Source organism: Heteronotia binoei, chromosome 4, assembly GCF_032191835.1.
Source record: "Heteronotia binoei isolate CCM8104 ecotype False Entrance Well chromosome 4, APGP_CSIRO_Hbin_v1, whole genome shotgun sequence".
NCBI classification, from domain to species: Eukaryota; Metazoa; Chordata; class Lepidosauria; order Squamata; family Gekkonidae; genus Heteronotia; species Heteronotia binoei.
The window spans coordinates 123,313,436-123,328,605 of NC_083226.1; the positions used below are offsets into that span (position 1 = coordinate 123,313,436).

A 15,170-nucleotide genomic window follows, 5' to 3' on the forward strand; every position below is an offset into this window, starting at 1 on the left:
GGAAAAGGCTAGAGACTTTAAAAAATGATAGCTGGGAATTCAGAGAACCTGCTAAACCTATTGTTACAACAGCTGAGCAGTATATTGATATTTCAGTGCCTTTAAAAAGAAAAAAAAGAGGCACTGTGGCACCACCGATGAGAACAGTGTCCTCCTTTTAAAATTCTTATTATTGAAAGTATGTGTGGAAGAAAATAAACTGACTCCACATCCGTGAAAATGCAGACAGAAGGCAGACATGTGGAAGAACCATGCCCAAACCAATTCCAATGCTTGTGGATCGACAGCCAAGAAAATCAGGAGGAATACAAGTGTGTAGAAAATCCTAGAATGTGTAAAAGAAGATTACTTTTTAAAATAAAGGGAATAGAGTCACAGTTAATGTCTTTAAAACTTTATGAAGGTTTCATTTCTTTGTTCATTGTACATACTTTGCACTGCTTCTCTGTTTGTCTTACATACTGTACTGCTCTGTGCATTTTTTTAAATTGTCCAATTCACATGGAGTCTCAGTGAGAATGAAGGACTATAAATGAAGTAAGTAAATACATGCATCTAGCTTCTTCAGTGGTATAATACTATTGATGTAAGAACTGTTTAAATGTGCAAAAATTCTTCAGTGAGTATTAATGGAATTGCACTATGCCACACTACAGCTGTTTTGTTCAGTGTCATTTGTTTACTTTTGTTTGATCTGCAATTGTGAGGCCACTTATTATCTTTGAAGAGGCTAATTAGACATATACAAGAACTATATTGATCAAAACAGAATTAGAGAATGCCAAAGTACATAAAGTGGGACCTGCATCTTCACTTGCCGTACAAATCAGGATCTAATGGAAATAGTGCTCTTGCATTTTGTGGAAAGCCTTGTTGGCAGTGTGGTAAGTACTGAGAACCAGTTCAGCTTCCCTTTTATATTATAGACATTTGGGAAACCCTTAAAAAAGAACTGAAGGGCCAGGTATGGACCTTATTGTACTAGTTGCTCACACCCAATTTATTTATTTATTTGAGGGGGGAGGGGGATGATGCCTTTCAGGAATCTTTTGAATCTTCTGCAATTAAGTGTGTCACAGGTATGAGGGAGACATGTGAAACAGCATACCAGGATAGAAATTTTGATCTTAATGTGCATCATGCATATGACACTTCTGTGAGACAATCATGCACAGGATTTGGAGAAAAGCACACTGAATGTGTGCATTCTTGCCAAATTGTACAAATTGTACAAAAGTGTGGTTTGAAAAGAAACAAAATAGATAATGCAAAAAAATTACCTGTAGTAACTGAATTTCAGTAGTGAAAGAATATACAGTGTTGTTAGAAGGTCTGTTTTGTTTTGGTTCACCATGAGTAATCACTATGTAGGAGGAGCCATCAATCTGAAATGCCATGCAGCGCTGAGGATTTTGAATATTAAAATCCTGAGAAGAGAACCATTAATTTGATGACCTAAAAGTGTCTTTGCCTGCCCATTTAACACTATGCATGAACAAATATTTAGACAAAAATGCCAGCTTGAAGCTCCCTTTTCTGTAAAAAGAAGTACACATCCACTGCACCAAACATTTTCTACTCCCACTGCAGACCCTCATGCCATTTCCCTCGCCATTCCTGATGGTTCCTCCAGTCCTCAAGACTGGCTTTTTTGGGCAAAAAATGGTGCAAAAGATACTTTTTAAAAAGACATTATCAGACAGTTGGATGAAGTGACTTATGACCAGATCTTGATGAAGGGAGATTTTAATGGAACAATACAGAATAAAATAGATAGATCTGGCCAAAAAAGTAATAATAAGGAAGGAAAATTGCCAAAATCGTTGTTTGAACTGGTTAAACAAGAAAATTTGGAAGATATTTGGAGAAAATTTAACCCTGAAGTAAGAGACTATACTTTTTTTTTCAGCAAGACATAATACTTCTTCCAGAATTGACATGTTATGGGGTACTAAGGATTTGGGCCTCATAACTAAAAAAGTAGAGATTCTTCCAAAGATAAGTGCGGATCATAATCCAATATTATGGGCTACAAAACTGCAAAGAAAAACAAGATGATGAAGAATAAATGAAGATTTGCTACAAGATAAAGAAATTGTAACATTTTTAGAAAATGAAACTAAAGCTTTTTTCCAAATAAATGACAAAGATGATATAGAGTTTCAGATGGTATGGGACGCTTACAAAGCTGTAATGAGAGGAATATTGATTACATTAAACAATAAGGATAAAAGAGCGAAAGAAAAACAGAGATTGGACATTCAAAATGAGATAAAGAAAAAAGAAGGGGAACTGAGAAAAAGACCAGGGAAAAAGAAAATTATAAGAGAGATTACTATATTACAAACCCAAATGAGACATTTGTTGAATAAAGAAGTAGAATTGAATTTGAAAAAACTGCAACAGAAATCTTTTGAGGGTGCGAATAAACCTGGAAAATATTTAGCCTGGCAATTGAAGAAAAAGAGAGAAAGTAAAATTATTGATAAAATTGTGGCTGATGGAAGAGAGATAGTAGATCAAGAAAGAATAAAAAGACAATTTTAAGTATTATGCTAATTTATTTAAGGGTGTGAAGATAAAAAAAGAAAAGATTGAAGCATATTTGTAAAATATTAAAATAGCACCCTTAACTGAATATATGAAGAAAAATTTGAATGATCCAATTGAAAAAAATGAATTTGAAGCAACAATTAATGCAATGAAAATGGGAAAGGCACCTGGGCCAGATGGATATACGGCTAAATTTTTCAAAACCTTTAAAGAAGAATTAGTACCAAAACTGCAAAAATTGATGAATATGATAAGAGTAAAAGGAAAAATATCAAACACTTGGAAAGAAGCTGTAATTTCGTTGATCCCCAAGGAAGATAAAGATGTTACGAACATACAGAACTACAGACCAATTTCATTATTAAATAATGATTATAAGATATACACAAGAATCTTGGCAGAACGACTTAAACAATATTTGATTAATTTCATAAAGGGAAATCAAGCAGGATTTCTCCCTAAAAGGCAAATAAGAGACAATATAAGAACAGTTGTAAATATTGTAGAATATTATAAAAACGTCAAGAAAAAGTCGCATTATTTTTTGCGGATGCAGAGAAAGCCTTTGTTAATTTGAACTGGGACTTTATGTTTGCAGTAATGAAAAAGATAGAACTTGGAGAACACTTCATAAGAATGATAAAAGCAATATATATGGAACAACGAGCAAAGTTGTGTATAAATGCAGACCTCACAGAGGATATGATGATCAGTAAAGGTACAAGACAAGGTTGTCCACTTTCACCATTGTTGTTTATAATGACTCTTGAAATTTTGCTGATGCAAATATTAGATGATAAAAAAATAGAAGGGCTGAAAATGAGAGGATTTACTTATAAATATAGAGCGTTTGCTGATGATATAATGTTTATAGCTGAAAATCCTATACAAGTAATACCTTTGCTGTTAGCCGAGATACAAGAATATGGAGAGTTGGCGGGGCTTTATGTTAATAAAGAAAAATTGAAAATTTTATGTAAAAACATGCAAGTAAATAAGCAAAAGGAATTGCAGAGACTGACGGGATGTGAAGTTACTTCTAAAGTAAAGTATTTGGGCTTGGAGATAACAATGAGGAATATTGATTTGTTCAAAAATAACTATGAAAAGCTATGGCATAAAATGGATGAAGATATGGTGAAATGGAATAAACTTAATCTGTCATTGCTGGGCAGAATAGCTGCAAATAAGATGAATATTCTGCCAAGAATAATGTATTTGTTTCAAACCATTCCGATTGTGAAAGATAGCAAACAATTTAATAAATGGCAAAGGAAGATTTCATAATTTGTATGGGCTGGGAAGAAACCAAGGATTAAAATGAAAATTTTAACAGATGCTAAAGAGAGAGGAGGATTCCAGCTACCAGATTTAAGACTATATCATCATGCAGTTTGCTTAGTATGGATAAAAGACTGGATGACGCTGTTGAATAAAAAACTTTTAATGTTGGAAGCTCATGGAAATAAATTCGGCTGGCATGCTTATATGCACTATGGGAAGAAAAAAATGGATGGATTTTTTTCTCACCATTATATCAGAAATAATTTGTTAAATACATGGATGAAGTACAAGAAATATGGTGATGAGAGAAAGCCATTATGGATAGTGCTAGCAGAAGTAATAAAAATAACAGCTGAAACCAGTGAAGAGAGAGGGTTGTCATACAATCAATTACTAAAAATACAAAGTGGCAAAACAGAATTGAAAACTGCTGAGGAGTTGAATAAAAAAATATGATTGGTTTCAAATGCAACAAATAAAAAGCCTGGTGGAGAATGATATCAAAACTGAAGGAATAAGACGTGAGCAAACAGAAATGGAAAAAGTTCTGCTTGGAGATAATGAAAAATTAATTTCAAAAATATATGTTACTGTTAAAATGGTCTACGGAAGATGAGGTAGTAAAATCTCAAATGATTAAGTGGGCAATCAATGTAACTAAAGAAATACAGATGGATACATGGGAGTATCTTTGGAAGAACTCTATGAAATTATCAACATGTCAGAGTATAAAAGAAAATTGTTTTAAGATGATGTATAGGTGGTATATGACTCCTAAAAAATTGGCAAAGATCAATAAAAAGATGCCAGACAGATGTTGGAAATGCAGAAGACATGAAGGTTCTTTTTACCATATGTGGTGGACTTGTGAAAGAGCAAAAAAGTATTGGCAGATGATTCAACAAGAAATTTCAAAGATCTTGGGATATGAATTCAAGAAAGTAGCAGAGACTTTTTTATTGGGATTACAAATGGAAAAATTTCCAAAAGATAGAACTTTGATCTGGTACTTGCTTTCAGCGGCTAGGACATTGTACGCGCAGTTATTGAAGCAAGAAAAAATACCAGAAAAATGGGATCGGATTATAAAAGTTATAACATGGAGTGAGATGGACAAACTAACAAGAATCTTAAGAGACTATGATTTGAAAGTGTATGAAAAGGAGTGGAAAAAGTTTAGATGTTATGTAGAAGAAGAATGGAATATAAAAGGATATTGGACAATTTTTTAATAATGATCAAGTACTAGAAAAAAGTAGAATATGAATATAGGTTCTTATGGTTTAAGGATACCTTTAAATGTTAGTATTTTAAGTATATAACTTCGGCGGGAGTCAAGTAACAGGGGGAGGGGGGACTAGAAAATAGCATATGGGATAGATAAAAAGAAGGTATTAATGGATATGGTTACCATGTGTTATCAATAAAATTGTGTTTACATCAAGACTGGCTTTTGGGGGGAAGGTGTCAGGGTTGCAGTAGGAAGGAGAAGGTGGGACATATCTGATCCAGGAACAGCCTCCACTTTTGGTTCTTTGGATGCAACATATAATTTAATATTCTACTAAGATGAGATGAGAAAAGGATCCCCAATGGAGGTTCTCTAAAATTAGATTTATTGGAGTAAGAGGTATAGTATAACATCTATATATACAGTCAACAGGCATTTCAGTAATACAGTCAATAAAACAAAATACAGAGCAGATGACTCAAAAATCTCTTTCCCTCTCAGTTCCCTCAGTATAACTACACTTAGTTACATTGAACTTCACTGCCGCATTGTGGCCCACTCATTCAGTTTAGAGATATCTTCCTGGAGCATTTCAGTTAGCCTTAGTTCCTAACATCCTGAAATCATTCTGTGTCATCAACAAACCTGGGCACTACACAGCTCGCCCCCAAGTTCAGATCATTTATGAACACATTAAATAGTACCAGCCCAAATACTGATCCTTGTGAGACCCTACTGCTAACTTCCTACCATTGAGAGAACTGTTATTACTCTCTGCTTTCTGTCATTTAACCAATTTTTAACCCAAAGGACGGCTTACTTTCTTATCCTGATTGGTAAGCTTACATAGCAGTCTTTCATTAGAAAACACACCCCTTCAAATGACTGGTATAGGAGTCATAGAGACTGTATTCCATGTGTTAATGTTTTGTAATTATTATGAAGTAGTTACAGATTATGTAATTGCACCAGTCTTGGCTACAGTATCAGGCCAGGCCATTCAGTAGAAAACAGGGCTACACTTAACTGTAACTTGCTCATCAAGTGGTCTTCTGGGTAGGCACACATTGGAAAGACAGGTTGCTTACCTGTAACTGTAGATCTTCGAGTGGTCATCTGTGCATTCACACTCATGGGATAGAGCGCCTGCGCCGATCCCCGAATTTCGTGCTTGGCACCAGCGGGCATGCACAGGCGTCCCACTATGCATGCTCGCCTGGAGCCAGCGCGAGGATCCCGCCAGTTCCTTCCTGACTGCTGGAAGCCCCTACTGGAGGGAGACCGTCAGCAGTGGGGAAGGAGGGCGGGTAGTCTGAATGCACAGATGACCACTCGAAGATCTACAGTTACAGGTAAGCAACCTGTCTATCTTCTTCGTGGTCTCTGTGCTTCACACTCATGGGAGATTAGCAAGCAAAACATACCTGGAGGCAGGAAGACGGTCAACCAGAAGAAACAGCTTGCAGCACCGCAGCTCCCAGACGAGTCCTCTGCTGAGCATGCACATCCAGAGTGTAGTGCTTCATGAAAGCATGCGGAGAGGACCAGGTGGCAGCCTTGCACACGTCTGTCAGGGAAATGCCTTTCAGGAATGCCACCGACGTCGCCATCGCTCTTGTAGAGTGTCCATGAATGGGCCCAGGCAATGGCTTCTTTGCCAAGAAGTAGCAGTTTAATAGTCTTAGTGAGCCACTTTGAAAGCCACTGAGACGAAATTCTGGAACCCAACTTAGGAGCAGCATAAGAAAAAACAGGTTGCTTACCTGTAACTGATGATCTTCAAGTGGTGATTCTGGTCCTTACAAAAACTCTTGAAGCGACTCAAATAAAACAATAAGGCATGCTTAACGTCCAAAGCATGCCACCTACGTTCCTCGTCCAAGGAAGGTGTAGGATAAAATGTGGGCAACCAAACTTCTAACTTAAGGTGAAACTGGGAAACCACCTTGGGAAGAAAAGAAATATCAGGAGCTAACAACACTCCAGACTCCTGAAAAACTAGATATGGGTAGTCACAATGCATAGCCATGAGCTCCCCTGCACAGCGTGCCGATGTGATTGCTACCAAAAAAGCAGTCTTCCAAGACAGAAGCTGTAAAGAACATGTGGCCATTGGGACGCTGAGTTAACCTGTCCAAAACTAAAGTCAAGTCCCAAAGCTGTGGGGGTGACCTTGATGGAGGATGCAACCTGAGCAGACCCTTCAAAAACCTCTTAGACTGATGGTGTGCAAAAACTGAATGCCCCTCAACTGACTCATGGAACGCAGATATTGCTGCCAAATAAACTTTAACCAACAAAAAGGCAAAGCCAGCATCCACCAGAGATAACAAAAATTCAAAAATCACCGATAGTCCCAGCCGTTGGGGTGAGACTGCAGGATCCACTAAAAACCAAAGAAACTTCCGCCATTTCCTGTCATAGGAAGCACGAGTAGACAACTTCCTGCTGTTTAGGAAGACGTGTTGGACTCTGCAGGAGAACTCACAGGGTCTATGAACCATGCTGTCAGCTTCAGGTGAGGCACGTTGTGATGGAATACATGACCATCCTGAGCCAACAGAAGGTCTGGTTCCGCCGGAAACTGGTAGAAAACCCCCCTCACTAGTTGAAGCAAGATCGGGAAGCAGTTCTGCCAAGGCCACCATGGTGTCACTAGGATGCAGCATGGCCTCTCTCTTGCAATTTTGTTGACAACTCTTGTCAGCAGTGGCAGAGGTAGAAACAGATATAGGAACCGACCTTCCCACGAGAACAACAGACCGTCTCCCAACGACTCTGGATCCATGTCCCTCTGGAACAAAACAGAGGACACTTCCGGTTCCTGGCTGTGGCAAACACATCCACCTGAGGGTACCCCCAGAGCTGAAATACAGGTTGAAGGAAGCACCACTGTATCTCCCACTCGTGCGGGGATGCTGCACCCCTGCTCAACGAGTCCGCCTGCAGATTGAGCACCCCTGGGAGGTGCGCAGCCTTCATGTAGATGTCATGCTCCAGGAACTCTGACCACAGTTCCAGTGCTAGCGCACAGAGCCATCGAGAAACTGTCCCACCCTGCCTGTTGATATAACACAGGGCAGTAGTATTGTCAACAGGGTAACAACCTTCCCCGCCATCATGGGGCGGAAAGACCGAAGGGCAAAATGAACTGCCAGCAGCTCCAGGTAATTTATATGACAGTGAGTCAATTGAGAAGGCCAAGGGCCCTCCACACACAGAGAGTCCATGTGAGCACCCCATCCCCACAAAGACGCATCTGTGGTGATCATCACTGTTGTCACAGGTAGGTGGAAGGGAGCTCCCTGACAAATTTTGTTCCTGGATTTCCACCACTTCAGGGTCCTGGGAGTCAAAGGTGGGATTATGAACCTCTTGCGAGGTGAGTCCCGTAAAGGATGAAATTGCCTGAGAAACCACAATTGAAGGCCTCTCATCCTCAATTTCACAAACAACAGCACACTTGTAGTTGCCACCATCCGCCCCAGCATCTGCTGCAGCTGTTGTGCCGTGCCCCATTTCCGACTGTAAAAGATTGACAAGATTGATGATGTCTGTCGCTCTCTGCTGAGGCAGAAAGGCGCGGTGAATATTTGTGTCCAGCAAACTGAAAAAATACAGAAAAATTCTGAGGGGAAAAATGGGGCCCCGAAGAGCAAAGTCCAACCATTTTTTTTAAACAACACTATCTTAACAACTAACTATCTAACTACACTAAGAAAACAACAAACAGGCTATATACAACGAAGAGAAATAATCCAAAGATTACTTTACCGACCGGGGACAAGAAAGGAGATCCTCTCAGCGCAGCGGTCAGAAAGGAACTGGCGGGATCCTCGCGCTGGCTCCAGGCAAGCATGAGTACTGGGACGCCTGCGAATGCCCACTGGTGCTAAGCACGAAAAAATCCCAGGCTTTTTAGGTACCGATTTGGGGATCGGCGCAGGCACTCTATCCCATGAGTGTGAAGCATAGAGACCACGAAGAAGATCTGGATAGGTGCACGCCAGCCATGGAAAAGATTTCAAAAGCTTTTAGGTAGACTAGGAGCGCCCCTCTTTCTTCTGGTGCTTTCTTCCAAAATCATCACATGACCACGAAAAGGGAAAATACCCCTTTAGTTCTCTCCATGCCACCACCCTGACCCCAAGAAACAACGGTTCGAGTTCACAGTGGAGCAGGAGGGAGGGATGTGTGTCTGCACAGAAGACCACTAAATGAACAACAAGCAGAGGTAAGTGCAACCCCATTTTCATCATCCTGGCTTCTGTGAAGTCCCACATTGGGTAATTAGCAAGCTCACTGAGTAAAGGAGCTGGGTGTGAAGTTCTCAAAGGAAAAGACCATCAAAGAATGCCTTCCCAACAGTTGTTTAGTGTCCCATATTGACCTTCACACAGAACTGTCTTATAAGGGAGCTCTCTATAAGTATCCCAATTGAAATACATGCAGAAATATGGCAAAGAAAAACAGCATTCTTCTGGAGAAAGCTATGAAATGTAAAGTGGCAATGAACAGCCATGCACTCAAGACAGAATGTGATAGCCTCTTCCAACCTACAAGGATGGGTTGTGTGAGGATGCTGACGGATCCTTCTTTGAGGCTGAGAGACAAATACAAAGTAGTGCCAGGTCCCTGGCAGTAAAACCAATAAAAGTCAAATTTAAGGAATGTAAGGAGTACATAGATGTTTGGCATCAGAAACAAGCATAAGGGTAGCATGGTGCAACATGAAGACAGAGAGACAATTCATGGTAGTGGATTCTGACTGAATGCCAGCCTGAATAAAGGCAACTTTCCTCACTCTTCACTTGGAGTCTTAGAGCGGCTTACAATGGCCTTTCCCTTCCCCTCCCCACAACAGACACCCTGTGAGGTAGGTGGGGCTGAGAGAGTTCTCCACTAACTGCTCTTGAGCAGAACAGCTCAGAGAGAGTTATGATTGACCCATGGAAACTCCAGCAGTTGGAGTAACCATGGCCCCTCTGCCTCAAGAAGGAGGTGAGGAAAAAACACAAAACAGCAATGGAGATCTTCTCTCCACAGCAGCAAAGAAGAGAATTGAGGGAATACTGTCCCTCCTCCTGGTCATCTGATCATTTTGGCAGGAAAGAGCCAGAGGGAGAGGGGCACCCCTAGTCTACAAGAAAACTTTGGAAATATTTTCTACGGCTGGCCTGTGCACAGTATGTGTGCCTACATAGAAGCCATGCTGATGAACAGACAGTTAACCTTTTTGTAGCTGGAGAGAATATACATACCTCTAGAAAAGTGGATTCTCTTTCTTTACATTTTAAAATGATTTTTTAGAATGACTTTTTGAAAATGACTTTTAAATTGACTCTCTAGAATGACTTTTTGAAAGAGTGTTACCTCAACAGGAACAAAAACACCCCTCCAGTGATATATTGAAGAATGTACAGCTGGATGTGTTCTCAGCAGTATTCCATATACAGATTCTCCTGATGTAAAAAAACACCAGCTAGATATTGGTTCTTCCACAAAACTTTGCAAGATGGATAGCACACTTATTCCACCCTCTGCAACATGGAGAAAATACAGCAATTACAGGTTCAACTGAGACACTATCACAGCTAACGTAGTGGCATTAGCTCAGAACATATAATAAATTAGTCAACAAGTAAACCCTGGAATAAAGCATGCAAAAAAGAGCACTGAGAATACAGCCAAAGATACCAGTCCAGTCAGGCCATTTCAGTGCATCCACGTGTGGCAGTTGGCTGCCTCCCTATCATGGGGACAGTATGCTGTACTGTGATTGGTGGTTGTGGGAAGGTTACTATGGACTCCAGTTCAAGGCTCTCTGTGCCTTGGTAAAAAGTGTTTCTTTTACACCCTGCAGAGCAATTGAAGGATCCAATGGCTAGCACTTATGCTATATGCCAGCGTTAGCATCATAGAACGGGGCTCTTAAAAGCAGACTCATAAATTGACTTACTTATCCCAAATGCAGTATCTGATAGCGTTTCCCATTCCACACTCACTGATGTGTTGAGCCCATTGCTGCGGGATACCTCCAGGTAGACTGTAGCATTTGCTTCTTCAATTATGACATAATTTGTCCTAAAAGCCATGAAGACCGTTACTAAAGTTAAGAAATGTTTGTCCGTCATAAGACTAGGGCCTGCAGGGACAATGGCCAAGATAGAAATATAAATTACAGAGAAAACTTGAGTATTCTGGTCTATTTAAAAAAACCAACTCTTGCTGCCTGGGTATACAAGATGTTTCTAATGAATATCTATCCTTGTACTTATTGATTGACAACTAACAGAATTCATACAATTGTACTATTAAGGAGTTGATTATCAAAGTACGGCAAATAGGACAACTAATTAAACTAAGAGATATTACTAAAGTGATAGTGATATTTTCAGTGCGTTTTTTACCAAGAATTGGCATCCAAATATTGATCAGAAGAGAATTTATGGTATTATTAACATTTATATTCATTAGTATTTTGATTTTTTTCCAGTTCTACGTTTATAGATATCTGCATTTTAGATAAGTCACAGTACAAACCAAAGAAATATATCATTCAGGTCAATATTCTGGCAGCTCTTAGCACATCCTATCTACAGACAAGAACATAGGGACACATGAAGCTGTCTTTTACTGCATCATATCATTGGTCCACCAAAGTCAGTATTGGCTCTCCAAGGTCTCAGGTAGAGGTCTTTCATATCAGCTACTACTTGATCCTTTTAACTGGGAATCTTGGGAACTGAACCTGGCACATTCTACATGTCTAGCAGGTGCTCTATCACTGAACCATGGCCCCCTACCCAAAGGAAAAAAAATGCATATATGAAGACCATGATACAATATACCTATTTGAAATGGGGTAGATACTGAAAAGTCCCAATGGAGCCTGGTTTTGTAACACTGTGATAAAAGTTTCTAGTCTGGTGCCTAGCCTTGCTCCTCCAGTTGGACTGAACAGAGTAACAATGAAATACTCATCCATTTCTGGTTCAGCATCTAATATGGCAGAAATATGCAGAGTCTATAAGAGAAAAAAAAAGAAAATTCACTGAAACTGGATGACACAAAGAATTTAAATTAGTGAGCATTAACTGTCATAAATATAATGAGCATCAGTATTCTAATTCCAAAGCAAATGAACATATCCTTTATTATTTTGTGGGCTATACTACCACAAATAGGATTTTGTTACCTGTTTGCTGTGTATTATCTAGTTCTCACTGCACTACTTTCTACTTATGTAATACCATATTCTGCATTGTTTAACATATCATGAATAATGCTTATACTTTGTTGCAAATTTCTGTAATTCCATTCCTATTACATGGTTTAACAGATATCACTCCCTATTAACAGCATTGATTTACACTGTGTAAGCCATTTTGAGTCTCAGTGAGAACCACAGACTATAAATAAGAGAAAGAAAAAGTCTGCATTAGAGCTGTATACATACTTGGAATATTAAATGGTAAACTAAAGAAAAGAAAATTTGGATTCTACCATCTCACACAGTGTACGTGATATTCTCCCTAAGAGGCGGAGAACATCTTGGGTGTTTCCCACCGTCCAATCAGGGAGGCAGGAATCTTAAAAATGTCTTCTTCCTGTGGCTGTGGGAACCACCCTTCCTTCAGTTTATTTCCTGCCTCGACAGGGAGAGAAAGCATTTAGGATAGGTCCCTATCCCTTTATCTTTCATTGCTATTTGTAAAAAAAAAATATATATATATATATATATATATATATATATATATATATATATATATATATATATATATATATATATATATATATATTCTTCCTCCTCCTTACCTTGGCTATTTTCTTCTAGCAACTAACTTCTCCAGCTTTTCTGTCTCCTTTTCCCAATCTATTTCTTCAGACTACTCTGCATTCCCTCCCCCCCACTTTTCCTACACTCTATTAGGAGCGGTGCGGCGGTGGCCCCGGAACGAAACTCAAGCCACGGCAAGAAGAGGAGGCGAATGGCACGTCGGGCAAGAGACGCGTTTATGGACAACAGCCCGGCTCCTGACGTGTGGCGCTGAGCCGAGAGCCCACCCTCCGGAGCCAGCATGACCGCTGGGCTTGCCTCGGCTACCGGCAACGTGCCCTGTAGGGGCAAGGCGAAGAAATGCGGACGCAAGTGGCGCTGGTCTTCTCCGGCTGCGGAGGAGGCTTCCTCCAAAAGGTTTTCCCCCGGCACCGGAGGCCATTTCGGGGAGCGCAAAAAGGCACGAAATGAGATGGACCAGCAGCCTTGCAGGCTCCAGCCACAGGAGCTTTCCGGTGCCAACCTCCAGGCAGGAGACTTCAACACAGAAGATACCCAGCCTGCTCTGTAAGCCACGCAGACCTTCCAGCCCCAGAGGGGCATGGATAACGTACCCTTAATGGGACCTTCGTTTCTTTGCGAATTTTTAGAGTCTATAAGGTAGACTGTGGGGGCAGCAGTCAGGGCAACTGCCCATAAGAGACCGGGGTCCTCCAGATCCAGTTCCTCAAGGTCACCTTCTCCCAAGAGATCCAGGGATGGCACCACCCACTCTAGGGCTCATAAAAAGTCCTTGGTCAGTGATCAGATGGAGAGCGAAAGATCCTTTTGTGAGGGTCGCTCTGAGGATTCTTATGGGGGAGATCGGGAAGAGGGCGAATTCTTATCTGATGAGGAGATTGAGAACATTACAGTTCCGGAACCCTCTTCACGTTTCTTCAAGGCAGAAGAGTTCCAACCCCTCTTGGACAAAGCGCTATCTGCCCGAGACCTCCAGGTGTCCCCTGAGGAACAGGAGTCTTCCAGCCCACTGACTAATCCCAAAAATAAACCCAAGGGGAACACTGAGTTCTTTCCTAGATACCGATCTTCTGATAAGGTTTTTCCTTTTCCAGAGTTTTTTGAACGCCAGTCAAAGTCTGAGTGGGCCAAGCCCAGTGCTAACAGACAAATCCCGAATTTCGTCAAGAAGCTTTATGAGTTACCTTCCTTTGCTAATGACATGCTACAGGTACCTTTGGTGGATGCACCAATCGCCGCCTTGCAGTCCCATGGCCTGTTAGCTGAGGACGGCCATGGCTCGGTTCGAGACAACTGGGACAGAAAGATAGACTTGCCTTGAAGAGGAGCCATGAAGCTATGGCCCTGGCCATTAAGGCGGCTGCGACCAACTCCATAGTCTCTAGAGCAGCAATCATCTGGATAAGGCGACTAACTCAACTTCTCCCAGACGCAGATAAGAGGATCCTGGAAGGCACCAACAGAATCATTAGAGCATCTGAATTCTCAGCGGATGCCTCTCTGGATGCTCTTACGTTCTCTGCTAGAGCAATGGCATGAAAAAACGTAGCGAGAAGGGGCCTATGGCTCCGGGCCTGGCCGGCAGACATTCACTCGAAGTCGATAGTTTCAGCCTATCCCTTTCAAGGAGAAAAGCTGTTTGGAGACACCCTGGATAAGATCCTGGTGGAAACACGGGATAAGAAGAAGGCCATGTCCAAGTATTTGAGACGTACCGACAGAAGAGGGTTCGGATCTAATTCCTTTCGTGCCTCCACAACCTCTCCAAGCCTAAACAGGAATATAGGAGATCAGCCTGGGGTCAGCCCAAACAGAACTTCCGTAAAAGCTTTTCCAATACATGATTCCAGAGAAATCAGCCCGATAGGTCCGACAAGTTTGAGAAGGGCTCCAAGCCCAATAAAGCATGACTGGGACTCCATACCAGTAGGGGGCCACCTACTACACTTCCAACAAACATGGGCGGCTTCAAAGGTCGATTCTTGGACTCTGGAAATTGTTTCATGGGGCTACCCGACAGAATTCAGAAGGAAACCTCAGGATAGTTTCATTGTATCCCCTCTTTGCTCAAATCCGGGGTGGTCACCTTCAAAGCAATTCAACATCTGCTGGAAATCGCGGCAATAGAACAAGTCCCTCCATGGCAGAGATGTCAAGGCGTTATTCTATTTTTTTCACAGTACCCAAGAAAAACAGACACATCAAGCTCCGTCACTTCAGAATGGAGTCCATAAAGTCAATAACAGAAGCCCTGCACCATCAAGACTACCTGTCATCTCTGGACCTAACAGAGGCCTATCT

General features: G+C 41.0%; 1 protein-coding gene across 3 annotated transcripts in view; it reads right to left on the reverse strand.

Moving 5' to 3' along the window:
* Positions 1 to 15,170, reverse strand: part of ADGRV1 (adhesion G protein-coupled receptor V1) — a 556,327-nt gene that overhangs the window by 390,266 nt on the left and 150,891 nt on the right. For all 3 annotated transcript variants that reach the window (XM_060235701.1, XM_060235702.1, XM_060235700.1), the window contains 4 exons: positions 11,920 to 12,095; positions 11,028 to 11,152; positions 10,442 to 10,608; positions 1,281 to 1,427 (listed from right to left, as the gene is read on the reverse strand). In XM_060235701.1, the coding sequence (XP_060091684.1) occupies positions 1,281 to 1,427; positions 10,442 to 10,608; positions 11,028 to 11,152; positions 11,920 to 12,095 (615 nt within the window). The remainder of the gene's footprint in view (positions 1 to 1,280; positions 1,428 to 10,441; positions 10,609 to 11,027; positions 11,153 to 11,919; positions 12,096 to 15,170) is intronic.